Source organism: Oncorhynchus tshawytscha, linkage group LG21, assembly GCF_018296145.1.
Source record: "Oncorhynchus tshawytscha isolate Ot180627B linkage group LG21, Otsh_v2.0, whole genome shotgun sequence".
In the NCBI taxonomy this organism is placed as follows: domain Eukaryota; kingdom Metazoa; phylum Chordata; class Actinopteri; order Salmoniformes; family Salmonidae; genus Oncorhynchus; species Oncorhynchus tshawytscha.
The window spans coordinates 7434705-7457864 of NC_056449.1; the positions used below are offsets into that span (position 1 = coordinate 7434705).

The 23160-nt window shown below is 45.6% G+C and overlaps 1 protein-coding gene across 16 annotated transcripts in view; it reads right to left on the reverse strand.

The window, feature by feature from the left end:
- The window catches only part of LOC112220813 (protocadherin alpha-C2-like), a 211359-nt gene that overhangs the window by 32311 nt on the left and 155888 nt on the right, over positions 1-23160 (reverse strand). The window contains exon 1 of one of the 16 annotated variants that reach the window (XM_024382709.2): positions 3154-6341. The exons of the other annotated variants lie outside the window; for them this stretch is intronic. Coding sequence (XP_024238477.1) covers positions 3154-5721 — 2568 coding nt within the window. The 5' untranslated portion in view covers positions 5722-6341. Of the gene's footprint in view, positions 1-3153; positions 6342-23160 lie in introns of those variants that run through there. 16 annotated transcript variants of the gene reach the window in all.

Below are 23160 nucleotides of genomic sequence, written 5' to 3' on the forward strand. Positions count from 1 at the left end.
ACAAGAGAGACTTAACACTCCACACTGTAACTCTCATAAACAAGAGAGACTTAAACACTCCACACTGTAACTCTCATAAACAAGAGAGACTTAACACTCCACACTGTAACTCTCATAAACAAGAGACTTAACACTCCACACTGTAACTGAGAGACTTAACTCCACACTGTAACTCTCAAAACAAGAGAGACTTAACACTCCACACTCTAAAACAAGAGAGACTTAAACACTCCAACTGTAACATAAACAAGAGAGACTTAAACACTCCACACTGTAACTCTCATAAACAAGAGAGACTTAACATTCCACACTGTAACCACACTTAAACACTCCACACTGTAACTCTCATAAACAAGAGAGACTTAAACACTCCACACTGTAACTCTCATAAACAAGAGAGACTTAAACACTCCACACTGTAACTCTCATAAACAAGAGAGACTTAACACTCCACACTGTAACTCTCATAAACAAGAGAGACTTAACACTCCACACTGTAACTCTCATAAACAAGAGAGACAGACTTCATCCCAAAAAATAGGGTAGTTTCCATAGAAATAAAAACGCCATCACTAAGCAGTTGCCCTGCAGTAACTGTTTGGGGGAGTGGTCTGGCCGTCCTTACGGTGTGTGTGTGTGTGTACATTAGAACAGACTCCCACTAACACCGTAGGTTAGAGAGGAGCATCTGGACCCTAAAACACGTCTCCGGTCTGATGCAGCCCTACACACAGACAGGCTCTGAGTCTATCAGCAATATGCACAGGACGTAGCGCGATGGCGGAGAGTTGATATTGTGAATTTGAATTTGGTTTCTGTATCTGAGAGAGAGAGAGAAATCAAGATAGAATGTTTTTATCCCTATGGGTTTCCTGTGCACTCCCTTCCTCGCTGCGTGAACACAAATGAGGGACTTAATAAGGCCCTGGTTTTTTTCTTTCTTTCTCTCTCTGCCTCTGAGTGGACACCCCTCGCATGGATACAGCGCTCGCACCTCCACGATGGAACGCTTTGGTCCAATCACCTTGCTTTCCCCGTCCTCATGGAACCCGATCAATCCCACCGTGGTGTCGGGAAACACGTCGCCGACAGTTAATTACAAAGCTGGAGCAAACATGACTGGCATTTAATGAGGGAAACCACCAGGGAGAGAGGAGCAATTACCTGAACATTGTTTTATTTCACCCTTTTCATCCTCTTTCACTCCCCGACTTCATTATTTCACCCTTTTTCAACCCCTTTTACTCCCCCTACCTCATTTCTTCTTCATTCATTTTTATTGTGTATAATTTCAGCCAGTAGTTTTGAAAATAGAGCTCATGAGCAAAAAAAAACATCCCCGAAAACGTTTCGCAATTGTGCAAAACGTATTCCATTTTGTATATGCTACGTCCTGAATTTGTTTTGCGAAATAACAATGCTTGAATTCTTGCGATTCATATGAGACGTCACAAATTCCAATTCGTAAATTAAGCTACACATGTGTATTAAAGTGCTTAAGATCCCAATCCATCTCTTTGAAGGCTTAAATGTTATCTTAATTTAAAATGAGCCCTGTCGACAATGTACATATTTCTTTTGTCATAATTGTCATTTTCTACGACAACCATGCAGTCAGAACAGTTTCCTATGGCAACAGTCACCAGATTCCACTTTACACGTGGAATGACCCACTCCATTAATGATGCAAAGCCACCGGACACATTAGCTATGAATAGTTTGATTCTGTTTTTCCCTGCTTCTCAAACGATACCAAATGAATGAGAAAACTCAGTGACCTAAAGATGGGAACATTAATACAGGGCAGAGTCTGTCTATCTCCCTCAAATTCCATTGCTAACCCACTAAACCAAACTCATTTGCCCTGAGCGTGACTGACCCGTGGGGATTGTAATGGAGTAAGACCCATGACTATTTACGTTGGAGAGAGCAACACTAATGCCCAGACTATCTCTCTGTTCAGAGAGACGACACCAGACTAGTTTTTCCCCATTGAACCAGAACCAGAGGACCAATCAGATTGGCCTAGTGCGACCTCACCCAGTCAATCACAATGACCCTTTACACACTAAACCTAGCATTACAATCAAGTTTACAAAAGTCTATTCAACTGTACAGCCACGTTCTAGAATAAAGCGATCAAAGCAATCCCACTGTCCATTTCTAAAACCATCGAACCCATATAATTTCCAAAACAGTATCATCGCAAATAGCCATGATATGTTGCGGGTGTCTCTTGAGTGTCGTACTACTGCCACAGGTTGTAGCGGTACAGCACACAACAGAGAGAAGAAGGTGGAGTGAGCTATGGAGAGAGAGATGTTTTCCCTGAATACTAGTATTTGTGTAACAGCTCCCTAAACGACCACGGATGAGCGAGGCGCATAAACATCTGATAGCTGCCGTTTGTTTCTGATGATTCAGGCTCTCTAAAGAGGCTCCGAGCACCACACACACACACACACACACACACACACACACACACACAACACGGAGACAAGAGTGTATCCACCCGCCAACACAAACATGCACACAAGCACACAGCTCCCACAAAGAACCTCTGAGCTTGCCTGCACCCCGCACAGCTAAAATCTAAACACGTTCACAAAGCGCTCGAGAAATTAGAGAACATATTTTCCGACACTGCATGCATGTACGTAATGTACAGACAGAGCTCACAACAGAGCATTACACAGCAAAAACACCTTTACTACTGCAACACAATGCAATCAGTTCAGGTGACCCAGGTAACCCAGGTAACCCAGGTAACCTTTTGACAAAAATAAACAAAGGATTAAAAAAAAGAACTGGGAGGGGCACTGTGATTTTCAGGTGTTCGATTCTCAAGGCCTGTGACACAAGAGCGTATAAATGATTTAGGTGATTTCAAACTTGACCATATCTGCAAAAAATATATATTAAAAAAGAGCATATTAAGAGTTTACTTTTGCATAAACACAACAAAAAAAGATGACAACTCCTCTACACCCCTCCCTTCATGAAAATTGTAAATGCCAAACACTGTTCCACAAAACACTGCCTAGGGGAAAAACCAAATAATACATCTCCCCATAAAAACAACGCATGAAACGGCTTTCCAGACAGTTGGGATGTAATTGTTGGGATCAGATGACGGGACACACACACACACACCTGTATCGCAGTTGCGTCTGGCATGCTGAGCCTGCGCACAAACATCTGGCTCTGTCCACTCTGGCTGGTGACGTATCCCCCGGAGCCCCAGGTGCCACTGTGGGGCCGGCCCGTGTTATAGAACATGAAGGTGTCGCTCCCCGACGTGGCCGTCATACATGTCTTATAGCAGTATGTTTTGGTCATGGAGCCGTTCCCCCGCACCTCGATGTAGTGAGGCTCCACTTTCAGGTCTCTCCGCAGAGCAACGTTATTGTTGGGTTGACCCTGACCCCCTCCTCCACCTCCCCCACCCCCTCGACCCAATGACCCTCCACCCCCGCCGGCCGAGGTGCCCCCCTCGGGGACTCTCTTCTGGGACACACAGCATGGGGAGCAGGAACCGGGCTGGGTGCAGTAGGCGTGGCAGCGGACGATGGCCAGCACCACAATGGTGACCAGGAACACAAAGGTGGTGGCGCTCAGGGCCACGATCAGGTAGAGGGTCACGTTGGAGAACAGTAGTGGGCTGTGAGGCCTGATGATACGTTTGGGGTCGGGGGTCAGCTTGGGCGGCAGCTCCATGACGTGCACGTTGATGGTGGCGGTGGAGGAGAGCGGCGGGACGCCATGGTCACGGACCAGCACGGTGAGCAGGAAGGAGGTGGAGTTGTCCTCGCTGACGCGCCGCGTGGTGCGGATCTCCCCTGTGTGCTCGTGGACTTTAAACAGGTCCAGCTCGGAGGTGATCTGCTCCAGGGCATACACCAGCCAGGCGTTCTGACCAGCGTCCCCGTCCCACGCCACCACCTTGGTCACCAGAGCCCCCGCTTCCGCATTCTTCATCAGCGTCTCAGTGGTCCGCGTCCCATTGGCTGGAGGATGGACTATCCTGGGGGAGTGGTCGTTCTGGTCCATGATGTAAACATAGACGGTTGCCACGCGGCTGAGGGGTGGCACGCCACCATCCTGGGCTTTCACCTGGAAGTGGAACTCTCTGAGCTTCTCAAAGTCGAAGGCTCGCAGGGCATAGGCCTCGCCCGTGTCGGGTTTGATGCTGACGTAGCTCGCCACGGGGATGCCGTGGTTGTTGTCATTGAGGACGGTGTAGGTGATGCGAGCGTTCTCCCCGGTGTCAGCGTCCAGAGCCTTCACCACGCACATTGAGGCCCCGGGCGCGTTGTTCTCCGTCATGTACACCGTGTAGGATGTCTGTTCGAAGCGAGGAGGGTTGTCATTGACATCCGCCACGTCAACTTTAATGGTCATGTGTGAGGAGAGGGCCGGGGTCCCTCCGTCAATGGCGGTTACTGTGACATTGTAGGTGGAGATGGTTTCCCGGTCTAGGAAGGCGGAGGTGACCAAGGTGTAGTGGTTCCGGAAGGACTTGATCTTAAAGGGGAGGCCAGGTTGGATCTCCAGGGTCACCTGTTTGTTCTGTGCGGAGTCCCGGTCATTAACGCTGATCAAGGCCACCACCGTGTCTGCCCGAGCGTCCTCACGGACTGGGCTGGACAGAGAGGACAGCACGATCTCTGGGATATTGTCATTCACATCCAAAACCTCTACAACCACTTTACAGTGGACGGCCACTGCAGAAGGGCCCCTGTCCATAGCTTGTATGTACATCTCATAGGAGTTAGTCTCCTCATAGTCTATGTTGTTCTTAACTCGGATCTCTCCTGTATCTGTATCCATGGAGAACATTTGTCTCACCCTCTCTGGGGTGTAACTGCTGAAAGAGTAAAACACCTCCCCGTTTGTGCCTTCATCCGGGTCTGTGGCGTTTAACTTTATCACCAGAGCTCCCTTGGGCGAGTTCTCTAACAGTTTCACTTTGTACACGGAGTTGTCGAACGCGGGCACATTGTCGTTGGAATCTAGGACATGAACGTTGATTTTGGCTGTGCCCGTGCGCGCAGGGGTGCCTCCGTCGACAGCAGTCAGTATGAACTGATGAGACGGTGTATGCTCGCGGTCAAATGGCTTTTTGAGCACGAGCTCGATTTGCTTGCTGTTTGCCACGGGCTTGTTGGAGTCCAGCGCGAGGTGCTCGTTGTTGCTGAGCCGATAGAGCCGAACCGAATTTGAGCCATCATCTGCATCCTGCGCGCCTTCGATGGGGAACCGGGACCCCGTTATAGCGGACTCCGAGATCTCCAGCTGGTACTCGTCCCGGGGGAACTGTGGCGAGTTGTCATTCGCATCCAGAATCTCCACCTCCACGTTGTGCACCTCGAGCGGGTTCTCAACCACCACCTCTAGGTTGAGGGAACATGTGCCGCTGAATTCACACAGCGTCTCTCGGTCGATGCGGTCACTCACCGACAGCTTGCCGTTTTTATGATTTATGTTGAAATATCTCCTTGCGCTGTCCGAGGTGATTCGGATGCGTCGGGAAGAGAGCTTTCGCAGGTCCAGACCCAAATCTCGAACAATGTCGCCGACCACAGCCCCATTCTCCAGCTCCTCCGGAATGGTGTATCGTATTTGTGCATTTGTAAGGCCACTGAATAGAAAAATTACCAAATAAAAAGTAAAAGGCACATTCTGCGTTATGCTGCAACAGCATCGCGCCGCCACAGCCATCGCAAGCAGGCAGGATCCGCAGACGGATTAGAGAAAGCTTTCCGCCTTTTTAGCTTGCCGTGCGTCCCCACCCGCCACATTAAAAACTGGGGAAGAGTCCGTGCGTTACCCCCTACTATGTGCAGGACGACCAAAGCATCCTCTCCTGTATATGTGCTTGTTTAAAAGGACGTTTTTCCGTTACATCCATGTTTTCCTTTGTCGGTTTGGTTACTGCTTTTTTTCTCTCTTTCTCTCTCCTCCGCGCGGCTGACTCTTGTTTCCCTCTCACGGGTGCTGCCTATCGCTTTCTCCCTCTCTCTATCTCTCCTCTCTCTCCTTCCCCCTCCCTCTCTCTGTGCGATGGTGTCTGTGGGCAGCGGGGGAGGGGGAGCCTTGCTCTCAAACGGTGCTGGCTGCATTTCAGCGCCTCCGATTGAAAACAGCGTCAAATAAAAATAAAAAATGCCATTCACACCTCGGGAATACGAATATTAATTTATATCATTATTTTCAACAGTCGATCGTTTTTGACATTTCTTAAGAGAATGTATTTGAGCAGACTAGTAGTTTTTTTTATCCGAGGGAGAGCGAGCGAGTGCCACCGCCCTTTTCATTGTGTGCTGGGATACATTGACGATCTGTTTTCTCAGTACGCCCAAGCGATTACTTCTCTCTCTTCATTGATCCAAACGAGCAATTACGCCAAAGCTCGAAGAAAAATCGAAGAAATAGAAATAAAACGAGTAACGGATATTTAATCGAATAAAATAAGCTACGGAAATAGGGTTAATAAACCCCTTAATTAAAATATATAAATAGATAACTTTTTCATTGTATTTGTTCAGCAATTATCATCATACAATGTATCGTTTAACTTTAAGTATAAGCACAGCAGCTTTGGAAACATTTACGCTACATCCTCCCAGTAAAGAGGGGATCTGTCCTTGAAATGCGTCGATGGATTCAACAGGGCAGTGCAAATCGAGTTAGGGCTGAGCATTAAAAGATGAAGTTATCAACACACACTCTCAGGAAAAAAAACGTGTTATTTTTGGTTGTACATAGGCTACCTATAACGTTTCGGTTCCCTGGATGAGATTAAAGAACATTTCAGATTCCTAAAAAAGGTGCTACATACAATGCATATATAAAAGTATGTGGACAACTCTTCAAATTAGTGGATTCGGCAATTTTAGCCACACCCGTTGCTGACAGGTGTAAAAAAAAAAAAAATGAGCACACCGCCATGCAATCTCCATAGACAAAACATTGGCAGTAGAATGGCCTTACTGAAGAGCTCAGTGACTTTCAACATGGCACAGTCTTAGGATGCCACCGTTACAACAAGTCAGTTTGTCAAATTTCTGCCCTGCTAGAGTTGCCCTTGCCAACTGTAGGTGTTGTTATTGTGAAGTGGAAACATCCAGGAGCAACAACAGCTCAGCCGCAAAGTGGTAGGTCACACAAGCTCACAGAACGGGACCGTTGAGTGCTGAAACGCATGGCGCGTAAACATCATCTGTCCTCAGTTGCGTCACTTACCACCGAATTTCAAACTGCCTCTGGAAGCAACATTAGCACAAGAACTGTTTGTCGGGAGATCCATGAAATGGATTTCCATGGCCAAGCAACGCACATAAGCCTAAGATCACCATGCCAAGCGTCGTCTGGAGTGGTGTAAAGCTTGCCACCATTGGACTCTGGAGCAGTGGAAACGCGTTTAAGTGATGAATCACACATCACCATCTGGCAGTCTGGCGGACGAATCTGGGTTTGGCGGATGCCAGGAGAACGCTACCTGCCCCAATGCATAGTGCCAACTGTAAAGTTTGGTGGAGGAGGAATAATGGTCTGGGGCTGTTTTTCATGATTTGGGCCAGGCCTCTTAGTTCCAGTGAAGGGAAATCTTAAAGCTACAGCATACAATGACATTCGAGACGATTTTGTGCTTCCAAGTTTGTGGCAGCAGTTTGGGGAAAAGCCTTTCCTGTTTTAGCCTGACAATGGCCCAGCGCACAAAGCGAGGTCCATACAGAAATGGTTTGTCGAGCTAACACAAGATAACCCAGTCACATCAAACTCTGAACTGACAGGTTTTCCCTTTTCATTTGTTTCAGCTGTTTTGCATTGACTTTTATATCCATATTAATGATGCTGCTGCTGCATGATTTCGCCTGGTCAGAAAAATGTCTAGTTGACGTCCGACATCCTTACCTCTCTATGGCAGCGGAAAGATCGAATTCCTGTTTTGCAACATTGTTGCTGAGGTCTGAGTGGCAAACATACCTGTGCTGTTGCAACTAAATGTTAGCTAGAAACAACAGGAAATAATGTGCTTAATAAAAGCATGCACTCGTAGGTAAAAAAAAAAAAGTTTTTTAAATATAGAACCTTCTGGTCAATTCAACATTTGACATTCCTGCATGACGACGCTTGAGGACGGTGTTTGAACCAACTTGCAAGTAGCCTAACGTTACCAATTTTCAATGAATTAAGGTAAGAAAAGCTGATTATTTAATTCAAATATATGAAGCCAGAGTCATATGATAAACTATAGGCTAGATAAATAAAGTTTAAACATTATATCAAAAGGGTTCTATATTCCTATCAAAGGGTTCTATATATAACGTTTAGGGGTTCCATATATTGAACCCTTTTTGGTTCTATGAGGAACCTTTTATTCTAAGAGTGCAGAGACAATAGAACGAGCAAAACAACACAGAACTAAATAAATAAAAGCTCTATCCTAACTAAGAATGCGTTATAGGATTTTACTCAATCCCTTTTCGCTATCGTTCTCCTCTACTCTATTTGAACTCGTTCAGCAGCTCTCAAAGCAAAGTGAGCTGTGTCCAGCTCTCTGTCGCTGTCCACGAGCCCTAGAGCTGAAAGACAATTCAGACGTCATTGGCTGCTCGCGATCTCCTCTCACTTATTGCCCGGAGAGTGACAGCTGGGCTGATCATACAGTATATTAAAATTACAGGGGTACTTGGCTGCCGCTCCAGTTTCACATCATATTGCTCGCAGTACACAGGATCCCCCAGCCCCCACCCCCACCCCCAATATGTCGTCATATGAAGCATGTTCACTTCGGGTGAGCGGGCGAAACGAACCAGGTCATCAACAAGATGCTCGAGACTTGCCTCTCCGCCAATCTGTCAAAACAAGCTAACATGTCCTCTCCTGTCAGACCCAAATTGCTGAAATAGTATAGAGCGCGTGCAAATTGCAGATGTGGAAAGCGTGGGCATGAAGAATTTAGACGATTTTCCATCACTTGACTAGTTACTCTGCATTTCCTTTCGACAGTCTCACTTTCCCCAAACACCTAGCTAAGATATATCCTATTACAAATACACGAATTTAATCTTCCACCTGACGTAAAAGACCAAAATAATTTAGCTGTTTTTCACAAAACCCTATTCTATCCATGCTGGGAACGATTTCACACACAAATAGACTAACCCCTGTCATTTTTAGAGATAGCTTTGGGGGCAGTTTACAACAAGCAATAGTCATTTAATAGCCTGGCAGGCATGAATATACACACACTGCCGTGGTTCCTGGCGACACTTTCTTTAAAGGTGGACCTCAAGTTTATAGACGATCGTGACATTGGTAGGCCGACATCTACGGTTGCGTTAGGGTTAAGCTGGTTCCTCATTTAAATTCGACTCAATATCTCAAACACCTCAAACATCTGGCCATGGGCCCGAGGTGGCTCACTGCGCAAGTCTGACCGCAGGTGGTCTGGTAGTGGAGTAAAATGCCCACATCTTCCCGCTCAGACTTTCCTCCTAATTAGTACAGTCTGAACCCATGTACCCCTATTAGAATCCAATTTAAAATCAGATTCAATTAAATTAAGAGGGGCCTCTTACTCCTAACGCAATCAGTACGACAAAGTGAGGGGGAGGATCTCTCGACATTGCCTAATTTATTTTATATACCAAAGGCACACAGCGGTTCATAATGAATTGAATCCCGGCTCTCGTCTCATCTTCGATCCTTTCACCTCTTGAAGAGCTCTCAAAAGTTGGATAACACTCAGACAGGCACCAGTTTGCTAGACAATCCGCTTTTATAACAGTCAAATTGACTGAGCCATAGAGTGAGTGCAGTGCCATTCAAAGCACCAGTGGGACATACACCCCATTGCGACCTAAACGAAGGGGAGGCTCCACTGGGTGGCAAATCCTCAACCTGGTCTCAGAGCATTTCATATTATTCTGTATGTAAATCCGAGACACTCCATTTAGTACAATATGCTACGTTTTGTATGGCATGTATTCATGTGGCTGTCCATCACCTATTTCATATGATATGTTACGATGAGAAACAAAGAAGAAACCGCACACTGCTCTGCTATAATCACTGCCATTTATTAAGCTTTACATATCGGCCTCAAGGCCTATGATATGTTACAACCTACAATTCATATTATATGTTATGAATTTGCAAAACGTACAATATGATACGGATTTGCAAAACTTCAGTATGTTGCAAATTTGGAAAACGTATGACATGTTACGAATTCTAGCTAGGTGGCTAATTTTAGCTAGGCTAGGGGTTAGGGATAAGTTTAGGAGTTAGGTTAAAGGTAATGGTTAGGGTTAGGGTTAAGGGAATGGTTAGCTAACATTCTAAGTAGTTGCAAAGTAGCTAAAAATTACTAAGTGGTTGAAAAGTTGCTAATTAATGAAAATGTTAAAGTTTCCGTGATCAGATTCGAACTCCCAACCTTTGGCTTGCGAGACATAAGCGTCTGTCTTATGTAACCATACCAAACACAACATATCATACTAATTTGATTCAGAGGGGTTGGGTTAAATGCGGAAAACACATTTCAGTTGAAGGCATTCAGTTGTACAACTGACTAGATATCCGCTTTTCCCCTTTCCCCCTTTATTTTAATGTCCCGGATTTACATTTACTATGTTACGTCTAGTTCATGACACCAGGCTGATATGCCAGGTGTGCTCTTGTGATCTGAGGAAGGGGGAGAAAGGGGGGGGGGGGTGTAATAATCTAATATTAAGCAGTTCAAATCCAAAATGCATTCTTATTGGGAACCTAGTCATGCAATGTCATAAGGTAACACCTTCATTACCTTGTTTAGGAAGCTCAATGGATCCCACCCAGGGCGGGGTCAAATTATGCAGACATCTACACATAATAATAAGCTAGCTAGTATCCAGTAGCTTCAGTATCACAACAAGCACCTGCACATCCTGCACACCTACACATAGCAACTGACGAGCTGTTGCATCGAACCAAACATTGAACCAGTGGAAGCAGAGTGTATTGTTGTTCGCACATTCTTACAAAGTGAAATCACAACCACAGGCAGTAACAACAAATGGAGCTCACTCGGTGTTCTTCAAAGATACGGCGGGCCATTGTCAGCCACGTCGACTGTGCTGTTGGCACGGAAACATGGATTTTAAAATGCTCCTACAGGCACGTCACCCTGGAGCCAGCCTGATTAACATTTGGGACATCTACAGCAATGTGCGAAAATCCCTGCTCCACCCTAAAGAACGTATTCAGTAAACACAGACATAGCATGTTTACATCAGATCAACAAAAAGCCTTTGCTCGTCCAGCTGGCATTTGAGAAGGACCTGACAAGTACGTTTCGCCAGGAAGGAAAATGGAATCAGAAATGTCACAAGGTTCAAAACAGCATGGAGGAGGCTGCAAGACTTCCCTGGCCGTCGTGCCAGAATTATTCATTCAATGGTTTTCCGTCATTTAATTAAGACCACTGGTTATTTGGCATATATTTTTATGTAATGTATAGTTTAGGCCTTTGCTTTTTACTTTAAAGTATATTTTAGATTTATCTGTGATTCTTAATGTCATTGCTTGCTTTTACGGGTCAATTGATATATACTGTGTATACAGCGCCTTCGGAAAGTATTCAGACCCCTTGACTTATTCCACATTGTGTTATGTTACAGCCTTATTCTGAAATGGATTAAATAGTTTTTATCCCCTCATAAATCTACACCGAATACCGCATAATAGGTTTTTAGATTGTTTGCTAATTTATTCAAAATAACAAACAGAACTATTACATTTACATAAGTATTCAGACCCTTTACTCAGTACTTCGTTGAAGCCCCTTTGGCAGCGATTACAGCAGCCTCGAGTCTTCTTCTCTGCAGATCCTACTTTCAGGTCTCTTCAGAGATGTTCGATTGGGTTCAAGTCCGGGCTCTGGCTGGGCCACTCAAGGACATTCAGAGACTTGTCCCGAAGCAACTCCTGCGTTGTCTTGGCTGTGTACTTAGGGTCGTTGTCCTGTTGGAAGGTGAACCTTCGCCCCCTGTCTGAGGTCCTGAGCGCTCTGGAGCAGGTTTTCATCAAGGATCTCTCTGTACTTTGCTCTGTTAAACTTTGCCTTGATCCTGACTAGCCTCCCAATCCATGCCGTGGGAAAAACATCCCCAAAGCATGATGCTGCCACCACCATGCTTCACCGTAGGGAGAGTGCCAAGATTCCTCCAAGCGTAACGCTTGGCATTCAGGCCAAATAGTTCAATCTTTGTTTCATCAGACCAGAGAATCTTGTTTCTCATGGTCTGAGAGCCTTTAGGTGCCTTTTGGCAAACTCCAAGCAGGGGCTGTCATGTGCCGAGGAGTGGCTTCCGTCTGGCCACTCCACCATAAAGGCCTGATTGGAGATGGTTGTCCTTCTGGAAGGTTCTCCCATCTCCACAGAGGAACTGTAGAGGTCTGTCAGAGTGACCATTGGGTTCTTGTTCACCTCTCTGACCAAGGCCCTTCTCCTCCAATTGCTCAGTTTGGCCAGGCTTGGTGGTTACAAACTTCTTTCATTTAAGAATGATGGAGGCCACTGTGTTCTTTGGGACCTTCAATGCTGCAGAAATGTTTTGGTACCCTTCCAAATCTGTGCCTCGACACAATCCTGTCTCGGTGCTCTAAGGACCTCATTCGACCTCATGGCCTGGTTTTTGCTCTGACATAATGCTCTGCCAACTGTGGGACCTTATATAGACAGGTGTGTGCCTTTCCAAATCATGTCCAATCAATTAAATGTACCACAGGTGGACTCCAAGTTGTAGAAACATCTCAAGGACGATCAATGGAAACTGGATGAACCTGAGCTCAATTTTGAGTCTCATAGCAAAGGGTCTAAATAATTATGTACATTTGTTTTTCATTTTTAATACATTTTCCAAAAAAAATCTAAAAACCTGTTTTCACTTTGTCATTATGGGGTATTGTGTGTAGATTGATGAGTATATATATATTTTTAATCCATTTTAGAATAAGGCTGTAATGTAACAAAATGTGGAAAAGTCAAGAGGTCTGAATACTTTCAGAAGGCACTGTATACAGGTTTGTATTATTTGATGGGTATAGGGACAATGACCAATGTAACTTATTAGTTGTGCTCTGAGGTGAGCCTTTGTGCGGGGTGCGGTGCTCCTGTTGTCCGGCTGTCCACTCCAGTGGTGCTGAAATTGGCAGTGCATTTAGGGTTATGCTTTCATCGCGCTGACTGGCGGTAGCCTGCTGTCCATGGTCCTGAGTTGACGGTTACGGTGTGTGCTGTTTTAACCTCCCTTGGGTAGGGGGCAGTATTTTCACGTCCGGATGAAAGCGTGCTCAAAGTAAACTGCCTGTTACTCAGGCCCAGAAGCTAGGATATGCATATAGTTGGTAGATTTGGATAGAAAACACTCTAAAGTTTAAAGTTAACTAAAGTTTAAGATTAACTGTTAAGATTATGTCTGTGAGTACAACAGAACTGATATGGCAGGCGATCCCCGAGGACAAACTATCCCAACAAAAATAAAAATTCAGCCTACCACTGTTTTCAATGGCTGTCACTTTTATTATAAGGCGAAATCCTCCCAAATTGCAGTTCCTAGGGCTTCCACTAGATGTCAACAGTCTTTAGAAAGATTTTCATGCTGGTTTTTGGAAAAATGACCCAGAAATTGCAGTTTTTCTAGCTGGCTCCCATTTTGGTTGTAGTGTTTTTAAGCACGTGGAAGAGAGTGCATTCTTTGGTATTTTTCTCCGGTAAAGACAATAACGATTCTCTGTCTTAAATTTTATTGTTTATTTACGTATTAGGGTACCTAAGGTTTGATTATAAACGTTGTTTGACTTGTTTGGAAAAGTTTATTAGTAATGTTTGTGATTCATTTTGTATGCATTTTGATGGAGGGAAACTGGGTGGATTATTGAATGAAGCGCACCAGCTAAAATGAGTTTTTATGGATATAAAGAAGGATATTATCGAACATAAAGTCCATTTGTGATGTATATGGGACCTTTTGTGGTGCCAACAGAAGAAGATCATCAAAGGTAAGGCATTTATTATATTCTATTTCTGACTTTCGTGGCGCACCTGCCTGGTTGAAATATGTTTTTCATGCTTTTGTATGCGGGGCGCTGTCCTCAGGTAATCGCATGGTTTGCTTTCGCCGTAAAGCCTTTTTGAAATCTGACACAATGGCTGGATTAACAAGAAGTTAAGCTTTATGTTGATGTATTACACTTGTGATTTTATGAAAGAACAATATTTAAATATTTAATATTTGAATTTCGCGCTCTGCAATTTTACCGGATGTTGGCCAGGTGGGACGCAACCGTCCCACCTGGCCATAATGAGTGCACCTTGGGCTACCATTCTTCCTGGGGCTTCTCTTCAACATTGCTTGCTTTCTTGTGTGCAAAATGACAGTGCATATGGTTGCATTTCAGATAGGCCTCCATTTTTGTAAATGTAGTTGGACCAATACCTTGTCTAGTTTACTGAAGTAAGTAGGCAAACATTCACTCTGTTGTGATTAATTAAATTACACATTAGTTGTGTGATAGGTTACTATCACACAACTAATGTTAGCCTACTAGCCTACTTTTTCACCCCCTCCCTGCTCTCTTGCTATAGTGTGTGTGTGTTGCTCTCGGGAATGGGCATTTCATCTTGTTCGCGGCAGATTCAAATTGACTATAGAATATGCACTTATTTTGATTTAGTTTTTAGCTTTTCTGAAACTCTCCCACACAGAAAACGTTGAGTACCCGGAGAAGTGGTGGCTTGGTTACGGTCATTGCATAGTGCCACAAATTCAACAGAAATGTAGCCTTTAGTTCTAGTTATTGAAGTTTAAGCTACGAAGCCTGTAAGAATTGGTAGGCACAAATTGTGACGATTGCTCATTGTTCATGTGTAGGGCCTCGTTTCAGAAACATTTTTGTACATTTTAAAAGTAGTAAAACCAATCTACTGTACCTTGTGTCATCAGGGCTCTAAAGCAATACTTGTTGTATGGATTTAAAAATGACCCCTCAGACATGTCATCCTGGAGCCAGGCTTGCCTAAACAGTAATGTTATTGAATGCTGATCTCATCCTATTGATTTATTTAATCAAAGAGGGAAACTACTAGCATAGCCTGGAGCTCATTTACTTTTAAAAATGACTCAAACTAAATTTAGTTTTCATCAATTACAAAATTGTCTCAGCCAGTGGTCAATCATTGGTGTATATGTCTATCTCTGGGTAAATCCCACAGTAAACATAGTCGGAGTTATAGGCCTAGTATGGTAGACTGAGCATCAAGTTGTTGTTCTGTGTTTATTTGGGACTGTGTGACCTCAGAGAGCACTAGTGCCAGTCTGATTCACCCAGGCACGCAACACGCCCACACAACCCTCCCCTCTCCCGGTGCGGCTCCAGCTCTCCTCCACTGAACCCTCTGCCCACGGCAATGACATGCGCTGGCAGCCCGCAAGACGGGCGCTGAGCAATGAGTCACTCCGATGCTACAAGTAGATGGATAGATAGCTGAGCGACTCTTCTTCACACTCCAAGCGAGGCTGAGGGGGTGGCGAACTGGGGAGCTGGAGAGATGCAACAGAAGAGAACAGAGATGGAGGTGCAACGGGACTTGAGTTAGGTTTGATGGACCGAGAGGGAAGTTTTTTCATTGGACAGAGTTTTAAATGTTATTTTCTATTTTACACATCCGCTCTCCTTTCTTTTTTTCCAATGACCAATTTAACTGAGCTGTGGAGATGACACAGCGGGGCTCTCGTGTCGGTCCGTACTCGTGAGTCTCAGAAGCATGCGAGCCGCAGCGCTACCCCTGACATTCAGAAGATTCTCCCAGCGGGGCGCCCAAGCTCCATGTTTACGGCAATTTGAGACAGCGATGAAAAGAGGCAACCGTTATCTCGCCAATTACACACACCGCGGGATTTTACACCTGGCCTTTTCCACCTCGCTCCGTTGTCTGCCTCTCTCTCTATCGTGTTCTGCTCTCCTCTCGTTCTCTGTCTATTGGGCTGATGGTACATGGGCAGGCAACTGACATCTCTCTCACTGTACCTGTTAGAATCCACCCATCTGTTCCGCCGTTAATTGCACGCCACAGATCTGTGCATTATTTCATTTGCACTCAAGGGGCTCGAGATTAAGTATCTAAATTCCTCCTCTGCTAGACAAACAGATGTCTGTCTCGCCAGAACAAACACCGTACATGTCCCAATTCTCTTCAATGGCTCCCTCTCTCTGCTCTTGTCCTTTCACCACTGACTGAAGGGTGAAATCATCTATTCTGCCTCTCTGTCTCCCTCTATCCCATCTCTTTCCTCACCAACCATTACTGTCTCTTTCCTCTCTTCCTGCAATCCTCCCCTACTCGTCTCACTCTCACCACCCCCTCTCTTACCCTCTAACAACTGCCTCATACTCTCCCCTCTCAGTGCCTCTATCCTTCCTCTCTCCTGTTTCACCTCCCTCCCTCCCTCCCTCCCTCCCTCCCTCCCTCCCTCCCTCCCTCCCTCCCTCCCTCCCTCCCTCCCTCCCCTCCTCTCTGGTCCAGCTGTGCTGTGTGTCTGTGACATCCGTTGCTCTAGCTGGGAGAGCTTTGGCCCAGGGCCACCAGAATGTCTGAAGTGGAAACACGCGAGCTAATGTCTCTGCTGCTGCTGCCTCTCCCTCTCCACTGTCATGTCCTCTCTTAAAACCACCCCAGAGAGAGAAGGGGAGCGGGACAGAGAGAGGGAGGGGAGAGATGAGAAACAGAGGGGGTAAAGAATGGAGAGAGACTGACAGGAGGAGAGATGGAGCAGTGACTGGGAGAGTGAAAAAGGTGCAGAGCTCTGAGGGCACTTCCTGTGCTCTCTTTTTGGAGCTAGACGAGACATAATATTAATAACCCTCTCCATCCATTATGCAAGATGGCGGACATATTAATAACAGGCTCTCCAGTAACACTCTCTCTATTGAGACACATGAATTGTCCCGGTTTAAAAGCCATTCGTCCAGCCCCCCTCAGCATCTGTTATGCCATGTGGAAGCCCTCCGTTTCTGAGTCAGATGTCCCAGCTGGAGGAGAGCTCGTCAAAGAGATGGGTCATGGACGGTACTGGGTGAATCAAGCCTCAGTCGCTCTGTCACACACACACATGCACACACACAAAGGGACTGGGACCAGCACTGACTCTAGCCCTGGGTGAAGAGACTGAATGAGCATCTGGGCTCTGAGAGTGTCTCGTCTCTTTGTTATCGTCAGCTGCTGTCTCGTCTGGTGTTCTCAGGGCAAGGAGTGATGACCTCATACATGCCCCCCGTCCCCCCGTCCCCGCGCCACACAAGATGGAGTCAGAGCTTTGAACCACGTACTGTTCATCGTGAAGAAACACATACATTATGTGTAGTTACACTGTGCCTATACGTAACTACAGGATTTAGACCTCTTATACAGAACTACTGCATGGCACAAATCTTGCCACCATATTACACTGCTAAAATACGGTACAGCACACAAAATGGCCACCTGGTTTTCTAGGACTCTTGCATTTAGGAAATCCATTAAAAATAATCATGAAAAAACAAAATAGCTTTCTCTCTCTCTTTTTCTCTGTCTGTCTCTCGTTCTCTCAACAAATGAAAATGCCTGCAGGCTGTTGTGTAGGAGGACAGCAATCACAGCGTCTGTGTTGCCAGGAGAAAAGGCCATAGTGATGAAAAATCTGCATCTAACAGGCAGGAAATGACAAAACATCCATTTCCTCAGAGAGAATGATATATGTAGGCTAAAAGGAAGAGAGGCTGACAAACCACGAAAGGAAACACACTGATCATCACCATTATCACAAATGATACTTTGCTATTATTTTTCCTAAAGTGAAGAAAACAAATCCTGACCATTTAGGTGAAGAGAGAGCCCATTGCATCAGACTGCACCACTTATTGGAGGGATGTGAGAAATGATGGAGATTCATCCATTTCAATTGCTAACTACAATATCTGCCATATTGTGTGGAACAGGAGGGTTGAGAGATTTGTTTTTCTGGAACTAAGCGTTTTAAGATTTGTGCCACAGAGCGAGAGAGAGAGAGAAAAATCTAAGGGGCGGTGTTCTGTCTCAGTGCCAAGAGCACTGCAGTTTGCAGCCAGGACAGGATGAGAGAGGGAGAAACAGTAATACTGGGACCTCTATTGGTGTAAGAGGATACTGCAAGGAACGACTCAGCATGGTCTCCACAATGTGTGTGTGTGTGTGTGTGTGTGTGTGTGTGTCTCAATCCGCAGCTCTCCTCCTTTCCTCTCCTTCCGCGTCTGACAGTGTGGCTGTGAAGGACAGTGCCAGGCCCCCTCCAGAGGAGAGAGAAGGAAACTAAAAGATGCTGACGAGAGAATCTGTTTCCAATGACAACACCCTCAGCCTGCAAGAGAATACATGTTTGCAACAAGGCATTACAAATCACACAAGCCAGATCTCACAGATTGATCAGAGCACTATGTGGTAAACATGATCAACCACACCCGTAAGCACAAAAAAAAACAGATATAACTAACAGATAACATATCTGGTATTTCTGTCAGGTAGGCCAGCGGTTAAGAGCATTGGGCCAATAAACGCAAGGTCGCTGGTTTGAATCTCCAAGCCGGCAAGGTGGGAAAATCTGCAATCCTGCCTTTGAGCAAGGCAGTTAACCCCCCGACAACAACTGCTCCCAGTGCGCTGGTGACATGGATGTTGATTAAGGCATCCCCCAGCACCTCTCTTATTCACAGGTTTCGAGTTAAATGCGGAAGACACATATCGGTTGACTGCATTCAGTTGTGCAACTGACGAGGTATACCCCTTTCCCTGTTAATGAATCATGATATCGTAAAGACCTTCCAGCAAACAGAGATCAAAGGCTACCCTGCGGCAAAACTCTTAACTGCATTTTGTTTCACGTCCGATTAATAACATGCTAACACTCTAGCGGCATCAGCGCTAACTTTGTAAAACCAATGTATTATGAAAGACCGCACACCTTTCTACCGAGAATCTCCATCTAAAGACTCATAGATCGAAGGGCCTGTTTGAAAGGGGGGCGCAGGTTTACCCCTGCGTGTTTAACTGGTTCATAACATGCTTTAGAACCTTTTCAATCACAGATATAACATCTTGGTTTCAGTAGAGATGATGACCCCTTCCCATGTATGTAGGATGAGGTGGAGAGGCTGTTCTCCCTGCGTTTGGTTGTGCCTTCCCAAGTGTACCTCCCTTTCAGCATAAAGGGTTGGATGGAGAGACTGTGCTGGGTGCGTTTGGTTATGCCTTCCCCAGTGTATCCTCCTTTCTGTGTAATGGGCATGACAGTACAAAAGTGGAAGTAAATCTCTCCTCCGGGGTCCTGGAGGGGTTAAACAGGGTGTGGGCTGTCCCCGTTCTGCCTGAACATAAAATTAAACAGATTCATGTTGTGGTAAACAAAGCTATCTGAGACAGCAGGCAGGCGCCCGATCCCGTCTATCCCTCCACTCAGGACCCCTGGCTTAGTAGCCACACTGGATGGACGGGTTGGATGGATATGGAAGAACCCTGCGGTTCTGAACATGACAAAGCTAATCTATAGACTGCAACAACAGCCTAATGCCATAATGTGTGTGTGTGTGTGTGTGTGTGTGTGTGTGTGTGTGTGTGTGTGTGTGTGTGTGTGTGTGTGTGTGTGTGTGTGTGTGTGTGTTCAGTCTTTATCTGTGACCTATTCTCAGCCGCTTGTATTTCCACTTAGCTGCAAGACACCTGTAGTTGTTTAATTTGTTTTCGTCTGCCTCATCCAGGCTCTCTCCTTCTCTCCCTTTCACATGATTTCACATTCACACTCCCTGTTCAAATCTGTCACCTTTTTGCTGTCTTCATCTCCCTCCCTCTTTCTCTCAATCCATTATTCTCTCTGTATTCTCACACCTTTCTCCCTCACTCTGCCTTTCCACTCTCTCTTTTTTCATCTTTGAGTGGGGTGGATTTACATTTGCAGTTCTCACTCTCTCTCTCTGAGAAACAGACTGGTGCACGTCAGCAATGAGGATCATCTCCATGGCAACCTCCGCTGAGCTCCCTTCCCCTTGCGAAGAGCCACACCCAGGAGGGAGGAAACCAGGAAGTGACGTGTTCACACCCGAGTGTCCATGCGTGCATGTCTGTGTGCTAAACAAAGGACGCTGGAACAAAGCCAGGACATAGAGCAGGCGTCTCAAGGTGCCACATTATCATTAGCCCAATCATGTCAACCATGATGCAACCTAAATCTGAACCAGAGAGCTGGGGGTAAGGGTGTCTTTTTGGGTAACAATAGTTGACCCCATCTGGATGGTTACTGAACCTAAATGACTTACAGTAGGTGAATGAATGCCCCCTGCTGTAGAAATACAATCCAGTAAAATTGTGAAGCACTTAGCTGGCTACCTCACCAGGGATAATGTACTTAGATAATCAATAATGTAATGCTTTTTGCAACACTGGGGCCAGCAGAGCAGAGGGAGAGGCTTTTAGCCAACACACACTTAACACACAGCCAATGTAATAAACACGTTATTGAATAACACACACTCAGCTAAATACAGGACTACACACACTGCTGCTCACACAAAGAAACTCATACACTAAAGTGCAATACTGTTTAATACACCAACATGAATCTGTTGATATTAGGAAATTACACACACTCAAATAAACACACGTACACAGAGAACACACTGACAAACACCCACCCACACACAGACATGGTGGTGACCTGAGAGCTGGAGGGATAAGCCCTGCGACCTCATTCCCCTAACCCTTTGTCCCGCCTCCCCGATTTAGCTGTGATTGACTGCTGAGTTGCTGCCGGTAACGTCAGCCCCGCCCAGCCCAGGCTGCAGCTCGCCGAGACGCCAAGGCTCTGAGAGATCCTTTCTGCTGCAGAGCAGAGCGGAAAATTACCACAGCCTCTCTCTCTCTCTCTCACACACACACACACACACACACACACACACACACACACACACACACACACACACACACACACACACACACACACACACACACACACACACACACACACAGAGCTGCAGCCTACAGAGCGCATTCTGAACCACTCGAATGCAAAGAGACAGCCTCAGGCATTGTTACTGGAGCCACACCGGGCCAAACGCAGCACAGAGAGAGAGCGTGGCGACATAGAGAATATATTTTGTGTGACTCTCAGACACCTAGTAAAACACATACTGACTCGCATTGAGCTCAGAGGGCACTGCAATCTTCCAAACACACACTGACCCACTTACACATGCAATGCAATATTCAGAACTCCCGTGTGATCATAGAGAGCCCCCCAAAGCAGACCACATAGATAAGACCACATTCTGAACCAACCAAATGATCATACAGTGGCTCTGAGCTGGTATTTTATTTAGTTGTTTTTACTGACCGACCACTCACAAAAAAAATAGGTCAGTGTATTATGAAAGAGTATTAAAGAACTTATTATCAAAGAGAAGTACATCATAGAGCTTTGTGCGATACAGAGACCAAGGGGGACAGAGCTACATTGAGGCCTAGACTACACAATATTTACAAAGCCCACTTGAATGCCACTGGTTACAAACAGCACCACTTTAAATGGCCAAAAGAATGCTCAATCCGCATGAGTAGATAGCGTTTGCTGTTGATAGACACAGTCTGTGTAGTCCAACAAAAAGGGGCCGAGCAGCTTACACGCTGAGCGGATCGAGCCGCCCTGACACACTTAGCGCATGTTAATGAAAATGAGAAGAATCCTGTTTACAGCATGCTCAGGCTGATAGCATGCGTGTCTGGGGAGACCTGCTGCTAATTCACCATTACTCCTCTCAGCTGCTCCCCCCACACACACACAGACACACACACATGAAAACAAGGTTGGTGGACTGAAGGAGGGAGGGTAGATGGAAGGAGGGTGAGAGAGGGCGATAAGGGAGACAAAGAGATAGATGGGAATTGATATTGAGCGGAACACTGAGGCTGAGAAAATGGAAGGAAAATGTTGTATAGAGAGCGAAATAAGGGGAGAGAGAATCAGAGGGATGGAACAAGGCCTGTGGGCTGAGGGGAAAGGTAGGAGGGGGAGGGGCAAAGAGGGCATTGAAGGGTGGGAAAGCAAGAGGAACAGTGAGACTGGAGGAAAGAAAATTATGAATTAGAAAAGGGAACATAGACCGAGAAAGACAGGCAGGGATAGTGGCTGAGGGAAAGGGGCAGAGGGTTTGAGGGAAATCGATTAAAGGATGGGAATGCAATAGGAGCAGAGAGACCATGAGATTGAGAGAAATGCACAGTGAGTCAGGGAAATGTACAAAGCAACAGCAGGGGTGAGAAACAGAGGGGATAGATAAAAAGGATAAGGGAGAGAATGAAAGAGAAGGATTACTCATGCACTCAGATGTGAAAGAAAAGGTTGTTACAGCAGTAATCCTCCAAGCTGAGGGAACAGCAGAATAAAAGGCATGAGAGCGAGAGAGAGGCCTATCCTGTCATCCACACACCTCCTGGGGACACAAAAAGATAGGCAGGCCCCTGCTTGTGCCAAGCCAGCTCACTCATACACAGGAACGCAGACTCCTCCATTTACACTCAATTTAAATGACTGTCTGTTTGCTTCAATTTATATTTCACTGAACCTCGGTGGTGGTTTGTAAAAGATTCAACAACATGCAATCACCATCAATGAATCGATCTTGTGGGTGCAAGAGAGAGAGCGAGAGACTACGGACTTGGAATAATGCGCTAAGTAGTAATATTCTAAACATGGGGGTAAGTGTTGGCATTATATAAATAGAAAATGGAAATAAAACTACATCCTATGAAAGAAAGTATTGGTTGTTGCACAATCATGAAGAAAAAAAACAGAATCCATCAAAAAAAACAACCGCTGACGTTCTGATTCTGCTGCCATTAAAAAGCTCACAAATTTGGCCTTTTTCAATTAGGCTGCAACTCTATCATCCGTTGAAACAACTCATTTTTGGATCCTTGAATCAAATACAAAAGTAACTCGGAACACATATCCACAGCGTCATAGCGAGGCATTCGAACGTCACGGACGTTAACTAGTTCAGCACCATGGACAGCAACACTCCCTCTCTCAAGACATGAGGCTACACGCT